The sequence below is a fragment of the Natator depressus genome, chromosome 24 (genome assembly GCF_965152275.1).
Source record: "Natator depressus isolate rNatDep1 chromosome 24, rNatDep2.hap1, whole genome shotgun sequence".
Classification (NCBI taxonomy): domain Eukaryota; kingdom Metazoa; phylum Chordata; order Testudines; family Cheloniidae; genus Natator; species Natator depressus.
The window spans coordinates 8445651-8463382 of NC_134257.1; the positions used below are offsets into that span (position 1 = coordinate 8445651).

At 53.5% G+C, this 17732-nt stretch overlaps 2 protein-coding genes across 2 annotated transcripts; one reads left to right on the forward strand and one right to left on the reverse strand.

Annotated features, from left to right (window-relative positions):
* Positions 1-1486: 1486 nt before the first annotated feature.
* OAZ3 (ornithine decarboxylase antizyme 3) lies at positions 1487-5710 on the reverse strand. The gene is given in 7 exon segments (XM_074939012.1): positions 1487-1835; positions 2524-2609; positions 3575-3750; positions 4209-4274; positions 4276-4336; positions 5450-5649; positions 5651-5710. Coding segments are annotated over 7 exon segments (783 nt in total). The 3' UTR covers positions 1487-1701.
* Positions 5711-7699: 1989 nt separating this feature from the next.
* MRPL9 (mitochondrial ribosomal protein L9) lies at positions 7700-17369 on the forward strand. Its single transcript, XM_074938686.1, has 8 exons — positions 7700-7846; positions 8176-8335; positions 9170-9294; positions 10407-10457; positions 11276-11377; positions 12098-12181; positions 13398-13513; positions 16916-17369. The coding sequence occupies exons 1-8, from the start codon at positions 7742-7744 to the stop codon at positions 17184-17186; spliced, it is 1014 nt and encodes a 337-aa protein (XP_074794787.1). The 5' UTR covers positions 7700-7741; the 3' UTR covers positions 17187-17369.
* Positions 17370-17732: the final 363 nt, after the last annotated feature.

Below are 17732 nucleotides of genomic sequence, written 5' to 3' on the forward strand. Positions count from 1 at the left end.
GGCTGAATCTGCTTCTCTGCAGAACCGCCCCAGCATGTAGCATTTGTAGAGAGTTTTGGAGGGGGCGGTTTCTGGAGCGCTCTGCATGGACTTACTGCTCTTCCCCTTGGAGATGATGGGAGCTGAGTTAGGCCAGAAGTGGGGGCTTTGAAGATCTCTGCCTCTTATTGTCTCCTTTGCTTCGTAAAGGAGAAGTCTGGGCAAAGTGTGTTTAGCCTGCTGACCACGGGAGAGTACCTGGCTGGCTCTGTCAAAGTTCCTGTCTGGGAATTGGCCAAAGCTTTATGCCTCTATTCAAAGTGGCTTTGGAAGTCTCTCACTGCGGAGGCTGCCTTGTTGTGAAGATGGGCATTTCCTGCCAGCTGGGTGCATTGTTTTCACCCCGGCCCCATTTTGGGGGGTGAGCAGGGGGAGATCAAACAAGGTTTGGGAGAGCTGTGTACCTCAGCCATTGGTTTCTTTATTAAAGAAAAGTTCCACTGAGAGATTTTCCTAGTGAGTCAGCCAAGTCCTTGGGGGCTGGGGGATGCGTGGGAAGGAGGGAGGCCTTAGAACTGGGCTGCAAGATGCCAGGGGTCTGTTGCCCACCTTGCCTCTCACTCTGAGACATCATGTTAGTCGGATTCCTCCTTCTGCCTCTTGCACCGTGCTGTAGAATGGGGCTGATGATGCATAATTAGTGGGTCAGGGCCTTTGCTGTTCATGGGGGTCAAGCTCTGGGTTAGCCAGCTCCAAGTGCAAATTGAGGCCCCTGGCAGAGAAGGGCTGGCTAGTGGGGGGAGAAGCCTGCTGACCCTAACTCTGCCATCACTACCTCCCCCTGTAGCCAGAGTGAGTCCACAGGCCTTGCTGGGCTCATTCCCTCACCACTGTAGTCAGAGGGTGACTGGGAGAACTGGAACAAGCCTCATTTCCACTAAACAATTCCAGGGGTCTGCCACTTGGGGTCTAGCAGGGTCTCTGGAATTTTTTTAATGGAGCCAGGTGCAGGTTTTCTAAAGCTGTTGCGTGACAGCCTGAGAAATAGCATTTAGCTGGCCGAGGGAAGCGAGGCCCTGTGTATCTCCCTGAGCAGCAGGAGCCTTGAGGGGATGATGCTATAAACAGCCAGTAGCCATCTGCTGGCAGCCTGTCCTGCAGAAGTCGCCCAGGCTAGGGCTTCAAACTGGGGGTGGCACAAGGGCATGGAGATTGGGCAGTGAATTTTGGGTGCCTGAGGCAAGGGGTAGTGGGGTAACATCCCCTTCCTCTTGCTGGGAGCTCCCACGCTGGGAAATCAGCTGGGGCTTCAGTCCAGATCACAAGGCCCAGCACTAATTGTACAGTGGGACTTGGTTCAGCTCTGCAGCTGATCCTGCCAAGTCAGGCTGGAGGCATGTTAGTGGGGCAGTTGATTGGGACCCTATGCAGTTTTTATGAACACCTGTGACCTCAAGTGTGAGTCAGAAGCTGCAAGGTTGAGTCTTTCTTTCCTCCCTGCCCCCAGTGCATTCTGCATTGAGTGTCAAAGCCCTTCCCCCAACCAGACACCACACCTGTGCTTTCACACCTGTTTAGTGATGCTCAGTGGGGACACGCTCAGTTACATCAGCTCAAAGCCTCTGCCCGATCCTGCCAGTTCCAGGCCCAAGTTAAATGGGAGCTAAGCCGTCCCCCCTCCATCCCGTCCTGTCTTTGCAGAATGCCCGGCTTCGGGAACTCTCATGCCAGCTCCGGACAGCAGTCTCGCTCCAGCGGGCAAACCATGAAGATAACGTCCTCCCAGGGCGGCAGTGAGGGATGGTCTGGTCTGACCACCTCAAAGCCCAAGTAACTGAATGCTCGGAACAGGTCTCCTGGGGGACAGAAGAGGCAGGGTCACAATTATTAAAACTAGCTGTTCTGACCTCCACTTGGGATCACATGCCCCTTAGCCCCAGTGTTCGTGTTCCTCTAGAGTTACTAGACCCTGACATTACAGTGGGATGAGAGCAGAAAGGGTGGGGCGCTCCATGAACGCATAAAGTTGTGCAATCAGCTTCCATTGAAAAGCCTTGGCTGCATGACAGACGTCAGACCAGGGCCTTCGTCTTTTAATTGCAAAGTCAAATAGCTTCTCTTACCTACAAATACAGTAGTAATGGCTCAAAATACTGCAGTTCCTATCGTCACAGAGCACTGCAGAATTGTGTACTTTTTTTTAAAATGTGGGTTCCCACTGGACATGCACCCTCTGTTCTTACATACAGAAAAGCTGGGAGAACAATATTCTTCCTCTGACTGCTGGTCTCTGTGCATTGCACATCCAGGGTAAATAACAGCCATTACTGGACAAGCTGTATGCTGGGCAGAGAGCAGCCTCTGCTCCCGTTAACAGAAGCCACTAAGCTAGCAAGAAAAGAAAAGATTCCCGTGGAAACGCATTCACTGTACATTAAGTATCAAAAACATGGCACAAGCGACTTGCACTTCTCTGTATGTGGAAAGTGATCAATCTCTGTGTCTAGGTTCACCTACCAACCGCCAGCCCGGAGGGCCCCTTACCATGATCGCTGCGAGCCGGGTGGAAGTTCACAAACACGAGGTTCACGGCGGTCTTTTCCTCCACGTATTCCAGCGTCGCAGTCAGGCTAGAAAGAAACACACCCCTGTGCTCGAACAAGCTGAGAAATAGCCCCTGGGGGGAGTTCCAAAGGAGTGAGGTGCTCAACTCCCATTAAAATCCAGGGGGAGTTGGGAGGGCTGTGAAAATTCTAGCCCTTCAATATGGATTTGATTGATACAGGATTGGTTGGTCTAGTTCTGTAGTACTATGATTTGGTGGCACTTGGGAATTAAAACACAACACAACCACAAGCAGCAGCTGTATAAAACCCAGTTTGGTCCACTGGAAAGAGAGAAACAACAGAGGAGTTTCAAACCTCTATGACATTTCCAAGACTGAAGAGGACCAAGGGGTTGGATTTGTTTAAGGGGGGGCTCATTTAGAAGCTGGCACAACTGTTATGGCTGAGAAGAGCTGAATAAAGTTACATGGGTCCCTCAGCCAGCCTTCCCCTGACTTAAGCAACTTGAAGGCGCAGCCCCAGTGAGCACACAATGGGCGTGGAGGGTCAGCAGTTACTGTCTATGATCTTGGACACCACACTGTGGGAGCTGCTGCCTTTTTCCTGCCAGCCACCTAATGTCACAAGGTGTGGGGGTGGGAGTGATTTCCAGCTGCAGAAAGTCAAGGGATAACTATAACCTGGCTCAGGAGACATAGGCCCTGGGATCCTTGATGTCTTAAACATCCCAGCGCTTTGAAAGAAATGACGCACAGATGGAATAAAGGACCAGTCAGCAGCATGCTCCAGAGGAGCTAACCCTGCGCTGCCCAAGGGCTTGTCCGTCTCTAAACTGCGGGATTGCAGCACCGAATGCTTTCAGGCTCTTCGGTGTGTTTGCAAATTAAACTGGAGTTACCCTAGATCGCAAGTGTCTCAGGGAGGCAGTGTCCAAAACAGGAGGGTGATGGCTGGGGCTGCTTTCTCCCATGGCCTCCAGACAAAGGAGGCGGTAAAGCCCCTCTGCCATCCTGGGCCAGGCTCCTTACCTTTCACGGTTGTTTTGATCCAGGGCACCGCGGGGCGTGTCCAGGAAAAGCTTGCCGTCAGTTAGGAGTCCGTGCCAGTGAGCAGAGCTGTGGGGACCTAGTTGGAAATGGAAGTCCAGCTGGACAGGGAGACCAGGGAGCAGAAGGTCGCCAGCAAACACTGTCAGGTTCCCAGCCTGCAAGAAAGCAGCGAAGCCCCTGTTACCAGGCGCGCTGGCTGGCTGAGAGCCAACACCTGTTAACGCTGGGGTCTGCCAAGGGGAATCTAGCTCTACACCCAGATCCTACTGAGTGGGACCTCCCAGCCTGAACCCCTGCCCATGGCTCAGGCCCATGTGCTCTAGGCGCCGGGGAGCCTAGACTAGGATCTAACTGAGAAGACCTGGGATTTACAGGCAGGAAGCCAGCATCATGCAAGGCAGCTTCCTCCCTGCGCTATTTCCCACCTAAAGAATCTGAAACAGTTTCTTGTTCAAAGGGCAAACGTTAATGATTGCTGCCCTTCCAGTTCCTCTGGGCCCATCACCCTCCTCTGTAGGCACCCCAATCCTCATCTCCTTAGACACAACCTGTAGCTACGGAATGATCCCCTGGATGCACCCTGGACTCAGCCAGGCGGCGGGAGGTTGCCTACCTTGTACAACTCTTTTAGCTCGCCCTGGTTAGCCCCTCTGCTGGCCGGGCCACCTCCCAAGGACTCAGGAACACTGGAGGCAGTAGCGAGGTCTGAGGGTCAGGCTCTCGCGCTCAGTCAGGGTGATACTTGGAGGACGAGAGAACAAGAGAGAGAAGGACAGCAGGGATGAAATCCTGGCCCGTTTGCAAGTCAAGGGGAGTTTTGGCTTTGACTTCAGTGCGGCCAAGGTTTCATCCCAGGTCTGTAACAAATTGCTCCTACAAGGGAAAATCCATTGTAAATTCCTCAGCTCCTTATCCCTTATCAGGCCGAACAGTCCTTTATTCTGTAATTAGCCACAGTGAAGGCAGATGCTACCTCATTGTTACGGGCATCAGACTCTGGCGCCAAGCATGCAACCTGCTTTAAAGGACATTTGACTGATTGGTGTTGCCTCGGAGAGCCGTATGCCCTGAGGAATCAAATCAACGCAGCTGGAGAAGGTACTTTGAGGGTAAATACTGTAAATGATTCCCAGCTTGACTTGACCTGCAGGAAACCACCCAGAGGGGCCAATCTTTTCCACAAGGCCAGTTTAACTGGTGGACAGACTGTCCTGTTCATCACCTTTCTGCTGGGAACTAACTCTGGCTCGCAGTTAGGAGCTTTATTAACAAATGCAAAACACCCTCATTAAGAGTAAAATCTGTGACTACTTGAATAGTATGTGGGGGGGGAGAGGTGTTTCACCCTCCCCACTTCAACTATATACAGAGACATTGGGGGGGGGCAGCTGATTTCAGAAGATGCTGAGCCACCCTCCCCTCTGAAAACCAGGCCTTTCTAAGGGGTCTCAAGTTGGGCTCCTAAAATCACCAGTTGCTTTTGAAAACGCGATGGTTGATTTGTGGTGTGGTCACGCACCGGGACCCAGTTGTGCTAGGTGCTGTATAAATACAGAACAAAGGCCAGTCCCTCCCCCACAGAGTTTACAGTGCAGTAAAATCTTGGCCTTAAGAGATCAGATATACGCCCCAGGCACCCCTTGTTGGTTTTTTGAAGGATGAATCATTCTCAAAGCTCCAAAAACAACGATCAACCAGTTACAGGCTGGCCCCCCAGCTCCGGAAAACAGGGACTTCTCCCCTTTCCAGACATTTTTACCAACATAAGGGTTTGATTTCCACCCGAGTGCCAAATAGAAGGAAAGCGACAGTTCCCTGTTAATCTTCGATTGAGGGGGTGGGAAAGCCACTCACCTCCCATGAAAAGGCACCATCCTCCGCCGGTAGATGAGGCGATAGCGATAGCAGTAATAGTAATATGCAAAGGGGGAGCAGGGGGGGTATGAGTAGTTCCGTTTCCTCCCTCTCTCAGTGTAAGAAAGGGAAAACAGATAGGTGTGGTCCCGGAGCAGCGACGTTTCTTCAGGCAGTGCCTACCCGCGGCAAAGTGAGCCCCCGAGCCCCAGGGCCCCAGCTCAAGTAGCCAGGTTCTTTGTGACCCAGCCATTGTGACATTTCCCCATGGGGAGGGCAGCATTGTGACATGCCCAGCCAGGCCACACCCCCCAGGGACACACCTAGCTTATTCCCCTCCCCCTTCTGGGCACTCGTGTAGGATGTTGCCATTGTGCGGCCAGCCTTCTAATATCCTGCTCTAAAGGGGACGGAGCTGTAGTTTGTGGGGGAGGAGGGGGTTCCTCAGTCCCTGGCATCCATCATGTGTCCCCTTAATCCCCCAAACTGCAGGGTCCATATTGATGTAAACGATGGAGATTATGATGGTTGGGGGCCTCTCTAAATCCTGGCTCCCACTGTGGGGTCCCTGTGTAGCCCCCACCCTGCTAGGCCCTAGAGTGGGTCCTTTTCTCTCTGCAGCACTATGCCAACAGGGCACATCCGCTCGGGTTTGGGGAGTCCGAGACTCAGAGAGTTGGAGGCCAGACGGGACCACCAGCTCATCCAGTCAGACCACCCGGCTCGCACAGGCTCCGCACACTAAACCTAACACCCCAAAGTATCACAGCCCTCGGGAGCCTAGACTGGTCTGTGCCACCCATGCCAGAGGCCCCCACCATGGCAGGGAAATGATGATGTTAGAAATACCCAGATCATCCCAGCAAGTGATAATCCCACACAGCAGAGAAAGGCGAAAACCTACCCCCCTCCCGCCAAGGTCCCTGCCCATCTGAGCTGGGGGGCAAATTCCTTTCTGGCCCCACCTCTGGTGATCAGTTAGGCCCTGAGTGTGTGAGCAAGAAGCGCCAGTCAAGCACCTATGAGAGATGCTTGGTGCCCCCTCAGAGCATGGCCTATCTCCAGCTGTGGCCATCCCTGATGCTTCAGAGGAAGGAGATTAAAACAACCCAACCAACCCGCAGAATACACGGGGGCAGCAAATCCCTTCCTGACCCCTGCTGGTGGCCATCTGAAACCCTGAAGCATGAGCTCTAGAAACATAAGAGATAAACCGGAAGTGAACCCCAGGGCTGCTGAGCCCTGCCTCCCCCACCACCACAAGCAACCCCGTCATACAATTACACTCATATATTTGTCCGGGGGCCTCTAGCAACTGGGGTGACCCCCCCTTTTGAACATGGAAATGGGGACCCTGAGAATAAGTGGCCGCAGTTCAGCAATTGGGAGGGAGGGGGCACAGACAGGGGACATGGGAATTTCTGTGACCATGGCCATGAGGGCTCCTGGGAATTACCCCTCCCCGACCTAGGATCCCAGAATACTGGGCACCCTTCCAATGGTTTGAACCCCCCTGATGCTTTGGGGGGCAGAAAGCATGGACAGTGGGTGGGGTCCCAAAGGGGGGAAAGCGTGGGGATCCCTGAGGATGAGTTGGGGGGTCCTTGAAGGGCACTGGGAGAGAGTTGGGGGGAGCAGTGGGAAGGAGACCCGGGGGAAGTATGAGGGGGGGAAGAGGTTCTTGAGGGGACCAGCAGGGGAGGGGTTCCCTTAGGGGAGCAGGGATTTTGGGGAGGGAGTCTCTGGCTAAGATGGGGATGGGGGGGACGAGGCCAGGAAAGTAGGGGTAGAATGGGGATATTAGAGGGATGGGGGTCCCTGTGGGAGGCAGGGGAGTGTGGTAATAGTGGGGGGTTAGGAGGATGGGGTTCCCTGAGGGGTGCAGGGAGGTGGGGGTACAGTGGGGGGTTCAGGGATCCCTGGGGGAGCAGGGAGGTGGGTTACAGTGGGGGGTTAGGGGATGGGGGTCCCTGGGGGAGCAGGCAGGTGGGGGTACAGTAGAGGTTGGGGGTTCCTGGTGTACAGGGGGTGGGGGTCCCTGAGGGGTGCAGGGAGGGTTAGGGGATGGGGGTTCAGTGGGGGAGGGGGTCCCGGGGGGCAGGTAGGGGAGGGTTCAGTGGGGGAGGGGGTCCCGGGGGGCACGTAGGGGTGGGCCCGTAAGGCGGAAGCGAGGCGCTGCGGGCGAGGGGGCGCGTCAGGCGCGCGGCGGGCAGCCCCGGCTCGGGGTCCTTCCTCTGGGCCGGCGCGGCGCGGGCCCTTCCCCCGGGCGGTCGCAGGCGGCCCCGGCGGAGGATGCTGAGCCTGGGAGCGGGGCGGGGCTGCGGCCTCCTGCTGCGGGGGCTCGGCGGGGAGCAGCTGGGGGCGCAGAGCCGGGGGCTGGGCCTCTCGCTCAGCCGGGTGAGGGGCCGGGCTGGGGGGAGGGTCACGCCCCGAGCTGGTCTCCTGGGGGGGCGGGGTCACACCCTGGGCTCGTCTCTCTCTCGGGGGGGGGTGTCACCCCCCGGGCTGGTCTCTTGGGGGGGTTATCTGGGGGGATGTAAGGGGGGGGGTCACACCCTGGGCTCGTCTCTCTCTCTCGGGGGGTGGGAGTTCAACCCCTGAGGCTGATCTGGGGGGGGGGGGTCATGCCCCAGGCTGGTCTCTCGGGGGCTGGTCTTTCCCCACCTGCGGGGGGGTGGTATTTGGGGGAGGTCACCCCCCCCGGGCTGATCAGTTTCTCTGCGCAGGGCACCGTGGTGGTGGAGCGCTGGTGGAAGGTCCCGCTGAGCAAAGAAGGGCGCCCGCCTCGCCTGCACCCCAGGAGGCACCGCATCTACAGGCTGGTGGAAGACACCAAGACCCAGCCCAAGGGGGAGCTGGAGCTGATCCTCACTCAGTCTGTGGACAGTAGGTTCCCAGTGCAGCCCCCGCCCCCACGTAGCACAGTAGGGGCATTTGCTTTCCACACTGAAGAGCTGAGGTGGTGCTGGTATCTGTCATAGGAGTCTGTATTTCTTTCCTGATTTTCACCAATCTGTTACGAGCTCGGTGTTATCTAATGGTTAGAGCAGAGAAGTGAATCAGGACTCCTGGGTTCTGTTCCCAGCTCTGCCTCTATGCCCCTAGCAGTCAAATGGGGAGATCACTGCACTACAAAACAGGAGTGATCGCTGGATGTGGGGTGTTACCTGTTAAGACACAGAGTGGTTTTGGAGTTTAGGAATAAAGGAGTTATGGAAGTAACTATTATTGCGCTGGTGCTAAAGTCTGCCCTCAGATCTCAGGCTCAGGCCCAGACCCAGGAGTTCTGACTCCGAGTCCTCTGCTTTAACCACTACACAAGAGCAACTACGCAACTTGGTGTCTTTTGGTTTTATTTTTAAATGTTATTTTTGGATAGTCTTGTTCAGAGCTTTTCCTTCACCATAATACCCTAACTCCAATTATGAGTGTATACACACACACATGCTCATATATTCTGAATACAAAGTGTGGTATAGTGAAGCAGCTGATAGTCCCCATACAGCGCTCAATCATCTCTCACGCCTCTGTCAAAACATTTCTGCTTTTTAGGCCCTGTTTTCCAAACTCTTTGAAATGCCATTTTCCTTTTCTTATGTTGGACATGCTCTGGCATCCTTCTTATGAGGAATGTGCTGTGTAACTATATAAAAGCTCTCTAATGACCTGTGTGCTGGGTTTGCCAGCGATGTCATATTGTGCCCAATGTCTCATTCACAGACTTGGGAAGCCGGGGTGATGTTGTCTCAGTGAAGAAATCTCTGGCTCGTAACAAGCTCCTCCTTGAGGGGCTTGCAGTTTATGCCTCTCCAGAGAACAAAAAAATGTTTGAGGAGGAAATGAAGGTGAGTTGGAGGAGGGAATTGCCTTTCCAGCCCACATCGTGCTCTTTGCTGTCCTAATATGCAGAATTCTGCCATGAGCAATTTGAGATTCTTACTGGATTCAGCGGGAGCAGCATGCAATCTCCCAGAAGCTAGGATTTGGCTCGCACAGTTAACCTGTGATTTCGTTGGGGGAAATATACCAGGCCCTGAAAGTTTAGTGTCTTCAGCAAAACATCTAGGAAGTGCAACCTCAGAATGAAACTGCTGCTCACTTGGGGCTTTGTGATTATTTTTTTGAGATTTGCAATCAGGAGACTGTAAATCGAGACTAATTTTGTTTTGTTTTGTTTTCAAATGGGTTGATAGATTTAACCTTTTTTAGCAAATTGTGTGTGTCTCGCACGCGTTACTGGGATTTGAATTCCTGATTGTTTTATTAGAAACAGACTGCTGAAATCTTGCTAGCAATGTTAAAGATGTATTTGGGAACACCCTATAAAGACTATTGAGCTAAAATCAATTGTTTCTAGTATCCCCTATAAAATGGGTGGTGTATAAAATGCCTTTCAGTTAATATAACCTTGCTAATGACCAGGAGACCCATTATAAATTGCAAAGTAACAGGTAATTTAACAAATTCAACTTTTTAAAAAGACATCCCCCTAGTACAATGGGCGGCTGGTCCATGATCGGGGCTCCTAGGCATTACAGTAATTCACATAATGATCAAGGATTCTGCATTGTCAAAAGTCCCTTCTTCACCTGCTTTGACAAGTGCTGTCTAATTTCAGTGATGTAACACTGAATACACTAATAAATCTACCATACAAAGCCAAAAAAGACCCCTGCTATTAAAGCTTTGTTGCAAAGTGGTGTGAGGACTGGGACTTTTGACAATTGTTGGATTTGCTGGCTCGTGAAATGGGAATTAACGAGTTGGGACTCACTTATAGCACACCGGAGACATCGTATCCCAAAATACCCAGAATGGGGACATGGCTGATACTAAGGCATTTTGAATTGAGAGCTCCAAACCTAACCCCAAATCCTGGACTGTACAGAGATGAACTGCGAGACATTGTTAACTGTGTGTTCATCTCACTTTTCCCCTCCAATCTTATTTCTCATAGCTGCGTGATGAAGGGAAGCTGGAGAGACTTCAAACCCAGAGCGGAGAAAAGGTGAGTAGAAGGGATATTTTCAGGGGTGGGGAGACCTACGAATGTTTGTGAAATAGCGGTGCGATTCCAGTGAAATGTGAGAGAATCCCAGCCAACAAAACTGAAACTCCTGGTACGTTAATAGGAACCTGATCTGATTAGTGATGTCGCTGGAATGGTGTCTTTTTAAATGGGGATGTTTGTTCGTATAGCTTTTTTCTCCAATAAAAAGCAAGGACAAATATATAGGATGTGAGCCTGTAGGGCAAAGCGCTTGTCTTTAGCTAAACTGCCATTCCGTACCTACTGTGTTCTCTAAACGACTGATACTATTAGCCCTTCTAAAGGGAGAGTGAGGTAGTGAGGTTCAGTGCAGTTTTGAATCAGAGTTATAATGAAGGTTCAATCAACCAGTGGTACCCAGCTCTTAACATGATCTTGGCAAGAGAGTTTACCAGACCTGTCCTGCATCAGTGACACTGAAACATCTTTACCCTGGGCTAGCTCTTCAAACAAACAACAAGTTCAGTCGGTGCTGGCTTCATGACACCGGACAATGAAGAGCTGTTCATTCCATGAATGTTTGCAGCGTGGGTGACAACTGGGTAAACTCCCCCTCTTCCCTCCCTCTGTCCTGCCAGTGTGACTTAATCCTGACTTTCTGGGACCCTCCTGCAGGCATGAGTGGTGGGAGTTCATTCTCCGTGGGCCGTGCAGTCTTGGGTTCTGTTACTGCAGTGGTTTCATGATGCAGACACTTGTCTGCTAGAAATTCAACGGAGACCTGGCCATTCCTTGCACTCATGCTCCCCATCTGTCATCCTCCTGCCCTTCCCTAGACCGTCCAGTTCCTGAGGAGCTGCCGTCTGGAGGTGGGGATGAAGAACAACGTGAAGTGGGAGCTGAACAACGAGATTGTCGCCCGCCACTTCCTGAAAAATGTTCGTAGTCTGGCTATGACTGGGGCTCGCCTGCGGACTGAGGGTGGGGGAGGTGGCTAATTTAGCTCTGCCCCCGGGATGCTGAGAGTGTTAATCCCAGACAGCAGAGCTGGCTCACTGTAGGTTGGGATTCAGTGAGCGGCTCGAGTGGAGGCTCGTGAATTTATCATAAGGGGCTAATCAGGATAGACCAGAAATCTAGGGTGAGGCCAAGGCCTCCGCGTTCTCAGTAGACGGCTCTTGGCTGGGGTTAGGATTTACAAGGCCAAGCCAGTCCTAGTGTTAAGCTGGAGGGCAACTGCAGGAACCTGTCTACTCCCTGCAAGTCTCTGCCATCTCCAGGCCTCCCAGCTCACCAACACTCGGGCATCTGTCTCAGCAGACCGTCCCTGTCCAGCCCTCCTGTTTCCAGGCTTCCCCGCCTGCACTAGGAGAGCTCCTTTACACTCCCCAGCAGGCAGTCACATCAGTCTGGCCCCTGGCCCCCTGTTCCCAGCTGGGGCTGGTGAGCCACTTCCAAACACCTGTTCTTAAAAGGGCCATGCAGGACTAGCTGGCCTCCGACCTCTGCTGCCCTTGTAGGGGCAGACCGCCTTGTTCCACCTAGTTTAAGCGTTGAACACCCACCGGCCACCGTTTGTGGTGAGAATAGAGGGACAGCTGCAGGCGTTGGGTTGGAATGAGCATCCTGGGGCTAAGTCATGGTGCTGATTCTTTCAGCTTAATGTCTTTGTGACGCCGCATGCGGTGAAGCTGCCCGATGAGCCCATCACGAGATGGGGTGAATATTGGTGTGAAGTGACGGTAAGTGCACGTTTCTTTGGAAAGGGGGCAGCTGCTTTTGTTTGAAGGTCACTTAGCTACAAACGGCTCCAACTTCCTCGTCCCTACCCTCCCTGTCACCCTTCGTGGTGGGTTTGGAAGATGACAAGGGCTGCTGGCTAGAGCCAGGGAAATGGGAAATGGGACAAATTCTGATCTCAGCTCTGGCCACCTGCTCGCTGGTGGCTTTGGGCAAGTCACTTCCCTGCTCTGTGCCTCAGTTTCCCCCCTCTGTGACACAGGGAACATACTTGTTGCCTCTTGGGGGGGGGGAGGGGGGTTGGGTGGCTTTGTTGCCGACTGGGCCTCCTTTGAGATCCTCAGGCACGAAGTTACTGCTGCATCCCACATCTGCACCACCTGATCCACTCCAGAGTGCTTTACAAACTAGATACCCACGGAAACGCAGCCCCTCTTTTCCTTCCTGCCCACTTGGGGGAGGAGAGCCAGCTCTGAAACTTGCAGGCCGAGTGCCGAATTGGTGTCATTTACAGCTGTATCAATTTGCATCGCCTCCTGCTTAATTTGCTGTATTGAAGTCCCGATGCATGTGTGCGTACGTGCTACATTTCCATGTTGGTTACTGCAGCTCGGCAAGCTACGGGCCTGTAACGTACCAGTATCTTCTCTACATGATGTAACCCCAAAAGAATAGGGAACAGAATGGCCCAACGCTGAGAGGGAGAGAGAGACAAGGGAGAACGGAGCTGATGTTGCAGGCTGAGATTTGAAATGGAACTGGAGGGATACAGGAGATTTCAGAGGGGAGCGGCAGAGGTGAAGGCCCTGGTATCAACCGTGCAGGAACAGAAGACTGGGTGTGGGGCGATGGGGGAGTCGGGCACAGTTTGTCAGGTCAGCTGTAGCAAGCCCATGAAGGGTTTTAAAGGTGAGGTTGCTTGTGCAGCTAGATTTGAAGCAACTCTAAATGTCTTCCCTCTCCGCGAGGCATTGGTAAGCTTGTGTCTGGACCTGCCCTGAGTGCTCTGACCTCAGGCCTAGTGAGTCTTTCCTGCCGGTGAAACCCTTAGCCAGCGACCAACAGAAACAACCGGCTGTGGAGGGATCTGCAGGGGCCCAACCACTTTCCGCCAGCGTGGGAATCTGGCCCTTTGCATTCAGTTAACCTGGAAGCATGGGGCCAGCTCATTGTCTGGGGCCCTAACCCATGTTTCCGTCCTGGGCTTGTGTGTTGCAGGTGAATGGCTTGGACACCGTCAGGGTGCCGATGTCTGTGGTGAACTTCATGAGGCCAAAGACCAAGCGCTACAAATACTGGCTGGCCCAGCAAGCGGCTCAGGCAGCATTGAAGGGGTAAAGGCCCCTCCGCGCTGTCCTGGGGAGTTCTCCTCGGAAGGTTGGACTGTTGGGGGAATCCCCCTGCTGCGGTGTCTGGACCCTTCACCCTGCCAGCTGAGAAGGGCAGCCAGGCCTCAGCTGGCCTCTCTCTCCTGGGAGCAGTTAGCTAACTCCTTGTAAACTCTGTGTCAGTGTTTGGGGGAGGTTCTCACTGCAACCACGAAGGGACCCCCCCGCCCATCCCTCCCAGGTGGGGCTCTCTGCACAGGACCAGGAAAGCACCCACCGTGCTGTATGTTGCTCCCAGTCAAAGCAGGACACCAGAAAGCTCACAGCTACTAATAAAAGGCTCCCGTGTCCAAGCCACTGGCAGTGTGAATCGGCTGTGTCTTGCTGCTCTCGGGTTCGGTCAGACGACACCTCAGAATTTGGGCAGCTGAAGGCCAAATGCCCTATGGGGAGCGGAGGGGAGAGCACTGGGAGAAGCTGCCACCAGTGACTCACCTGATCAGTAGAAAAGCACCAAATGGTCTGTTCCCAGATGTCCAGCCTGATGCCCGCTAGTGCCAGTGCTGATTCCAGTCCAGCTGGATGGGGGGAGAGGAAATGGAAGGTGGAGAGTCCCCTACAGGAAGTTAACTTATTGCAGGAACAAGACTCTCAGCTGAGCTGGAGATCCCAGCTCCCTTTCGCCACCCTCCCTGCCGCAGGCATCCTAACAGAATGGGGGAGGGACGCACCCACAGCCGGCACCCTTCCCCTCTGCCCCTTGCAGCTACTTCATGGGTGAATGGGGCTAATACCCCAGAGCCAAAGAACCATTATGTTGCTCATTTTCAGCTGTTCTCAAGGTGGCAGAGCAGGGCTTAAATGCAGCTGCTACAGTGCAGGCAGCAGGAGAAGCAGGGACTCAGTCCTGCCAACCCTTCCTTGGGGTGTAGCCAGAGTCAGGGTCCTCTGTGCCAAAGTGCCTTTCTGCTAGTTGCTCTCAGCAGCATGGGCAGAGACTTAAATGCCCTGCCTCTAGCCTGACTGGGGACCCCAGCTGGTTTGGTCCCTGATCAAAGGGGCAGGGGGAGGGAATTTCCATGTGGGGACTGCTTCCTCTACTGGCCTACACCCCCATCTTCGGCCTCTGACACTGCCAGGGTGTCCCCATCTCTGCCAGGGCTGAGCTCTTTCCGGGGGCCAGTTGCAAACCCATCTAAAGCAACCTGATCCCACCAGGGCATCCTCCCTTCTTCCCTGTAGCCCCCTCGCTGGGCTAGTCTGAACCCTTGTTGCTGGCTGGAGCCCACCAGAGCTACCTCCTGCCCCTGTTCAAGGTTCCCTGCTCTTACTGAGGGGGTTAAATCCATCCCTGCCCCAGCTCTCTGCCTCCAGGAGAGGCTGGTCAGATGCATGTCCACCTCTGAGGGGGAGAGGCAAGTTCTAAAGCTGAGGGTGCTGGTCAAAATCCTGTGAAGCCCCAGTTTAAAAGGCCCAACAGCGTGTGCAAAGTCCTGGGATGAACAGTCAGCCTGGGCCCTTCCCCGGGAGCCATGCTCCGGGGGGCTGGGAGGATGCAGTGTCCCAAGCAAGGCTCAGGCCCTGTGTCTCCCCCATGAAACACCTGACCCGAAGAGCCACTCGCTGCAGAATGTGCTGCCCCTTCTGCAGCTAAGGGGAAACCCAGCATTGGGAAAGGCCTCTCTGACCTCCCAGTGCAGGCTGGGGCCTGTTGGGATTTGCCAAGTGCACCATCTTCTCTGTCAGCGGTTGCAGGGAGGTGAGGGCTGTGTCCTGCAGCTCAGGGTGCCCAGAGAGCTTGATCTGCAGAAAGACCAGCCACTAGCCCCTGTTCTCTGGTGGTGCCCCGGCAGCTGCTTTCAGCTTGGCGGACCAAGGCCATGCTAGTCTCATGCGCCCACCCTTCAGCAGCACTGAGGCCTATTGCTAGAGCGTGCCAGTAGGAGCGTGCTGGGGTCCTTGTCCCACCTCTGCTACTTCAGCAACCCGCTTCCCCTCTGCGTTTCACTTCTGCCTGTAACACGGAATAACATTGAGCCCCTGCATCTCGCTGGCTTTGGGGGTCAGACTCCGCCGGCTGTGGGGTGAGGAGCCCCGCGCTCTGCCTGGGTTCGGCCCCTTGACTTCAATCCACCTCTCCCTTTGTAGCTGTCTAGTACCTGGCACTACCATCCACAGCCCAGCCCCTGTCAGGCAATTATAACCCACCCACTTCCATGATGCTTTGCAACACAGGGCAGCAGCCAATCAGACAAGCCGGGCTCCTCCTTTAAATAGTTCCCTGCAAGGTGGAAAAGTGAAAGAAGAGATTTCCCTCTGCTGCTGCCCTAACAGCCTGCTCACCCCAGCAGACTGTCTTTAAAAGGACACGCAAAGGGATAACCTAGGGGTGGAGGCTGGAGGACAGGTAGGATCACCCTCTCTCCAGGTAAGAACACTCTAGTGCATCTTGCCTGAAGGATCCCAAAGCACTTAACAAACTGCTGTACAAACAGGATTGTTTGGCCAGTCATCAAAATGCAGCCACTTCTGGGGAGCACACCGCAGTTTCACAGCCCACAACCACACGGTCACGTTTTGAGGACTGGAAGTGAAATACCCCTGGCTTGTATTTTCAAAAGTGAGATGAGATTTGGGAGGCTTCTTTTTTGGGGCTGCTCACCTCGAGCCATCTCAAAGGGATCTTGTTTTCTGAGGGCGGGCGCTTGGCCCTTTCTGAAAATCCGACTCCTTCAAGGTTTCTCAAGTTGGGCCCCTAAAATCACGAGGCCTTGGTGAAAACGTAGGCCACTATAGCCCAGGGACAGTGCAGGTGGAATGTCCTCACCCATGTTGGAATTTAGCCAGGACATGCTGGGGATCTACTGGATCAATTGTTGGTTATAGAGCCATTGAGGGAGGGGGACCAGCGATTTACTGTGGGAGAGGGCAAGGAAGTACTGGGGATTAGGGATCACCCCCGGTGAGGAATCTACTGCTGACTGCCGAGCAAGCAAAGAAGGGGGGATTCATGGGAAGCTGCTCAGGATCTACTGCAAATAAGGATCCTTTGAAGGATCTACTGGCAATTGGGGAGGGGCTAATAATTAGGGAATCTGTTAATGAGGGATTAGGGATTCTCTTTGGGGAGAGAATTGAGGAGGACTTGGGGGTGTGGGTGCAGAAATCAGGGAGAGGTTAGCTGAAATGAGGACGCAATGAATGGTGTATAAATGGAGACATCCAGCCCTGGCATCCCTCTGTCCTACCTGCCTTAGAGATACATTCCTAAACTACCATAGCAGGCGAGCGCTGGCTAACACCCAGCACTGATCCATGCCCCTTAGAGAGGTTTAAACCATGCAGGCAGCAGGAAATTCAGCCGCCTCCCCAGTTCTGCTTCTAGAGTCTTTTGTCTTTTTCTTGTAGTGACGCACGCAAAGCCAAATCCTCCATCCCAGTGAGTGTCGGACCCCACCATTCAGTGCCCCACCTGGGGCAAGCGATGGGAGGCCATGGCCCGCAGGCTTTGAAAACCAGGCCAGTGAACAAAGATCAAATGAGAAGATCAAAGCTTTGTTTAGGGGCTGATTTAGGTCAGAGGCTGATGAATCCAGTACTGGCCCATCGCAGTCCTTCTTACACAGTAGCCAATCCTGCTAGTAAATCCCGACGTTGCGGCTTCGATCTCCAAGGATAATCCATCCAAGAGATCATTATTACTGAGCATCTCTATCGCAATGGTGACTGGAGGCCAGCCAAGCCAGGACTCTGTTGTACTAGGCACACTACAAGTGCATCTGAATCAGGGGAGGTGCAGAGGCGGATGAGTCCTGTTAACTTTCCCCTTCAGAATCCATCCTGAATGTTATTGAAACTCACGAGTTATATACGGTCCTGTGTCGGGAAGGAAATTGATTGGGCTGGATGCGATCAGCGTGTTGCATAAGATTAAATTACATTTTGTCGGCAATCTGCACGATATAGGGGCTCTTTAAATTTTGTACGGGGCCTAATAAATTGTTTGAAATATCCAGCCTCGGGGGATGTGGCTGGGATGCACCGTTTTTTATGAGTCGGCAACCGGGCTGGTGGTGTTGAGACGAAATGGAACCGAGTCACATGCGAATGAAGAGTCATAAAGCAAATGCAAAATTAGCCAGGGATGGCAACGCTGAAGTCAAAGTGATTATGGAAATGCAAGAGCGGGATGTGTGTGAGTTGTGTCTCTATAGGCGGGTTTCTG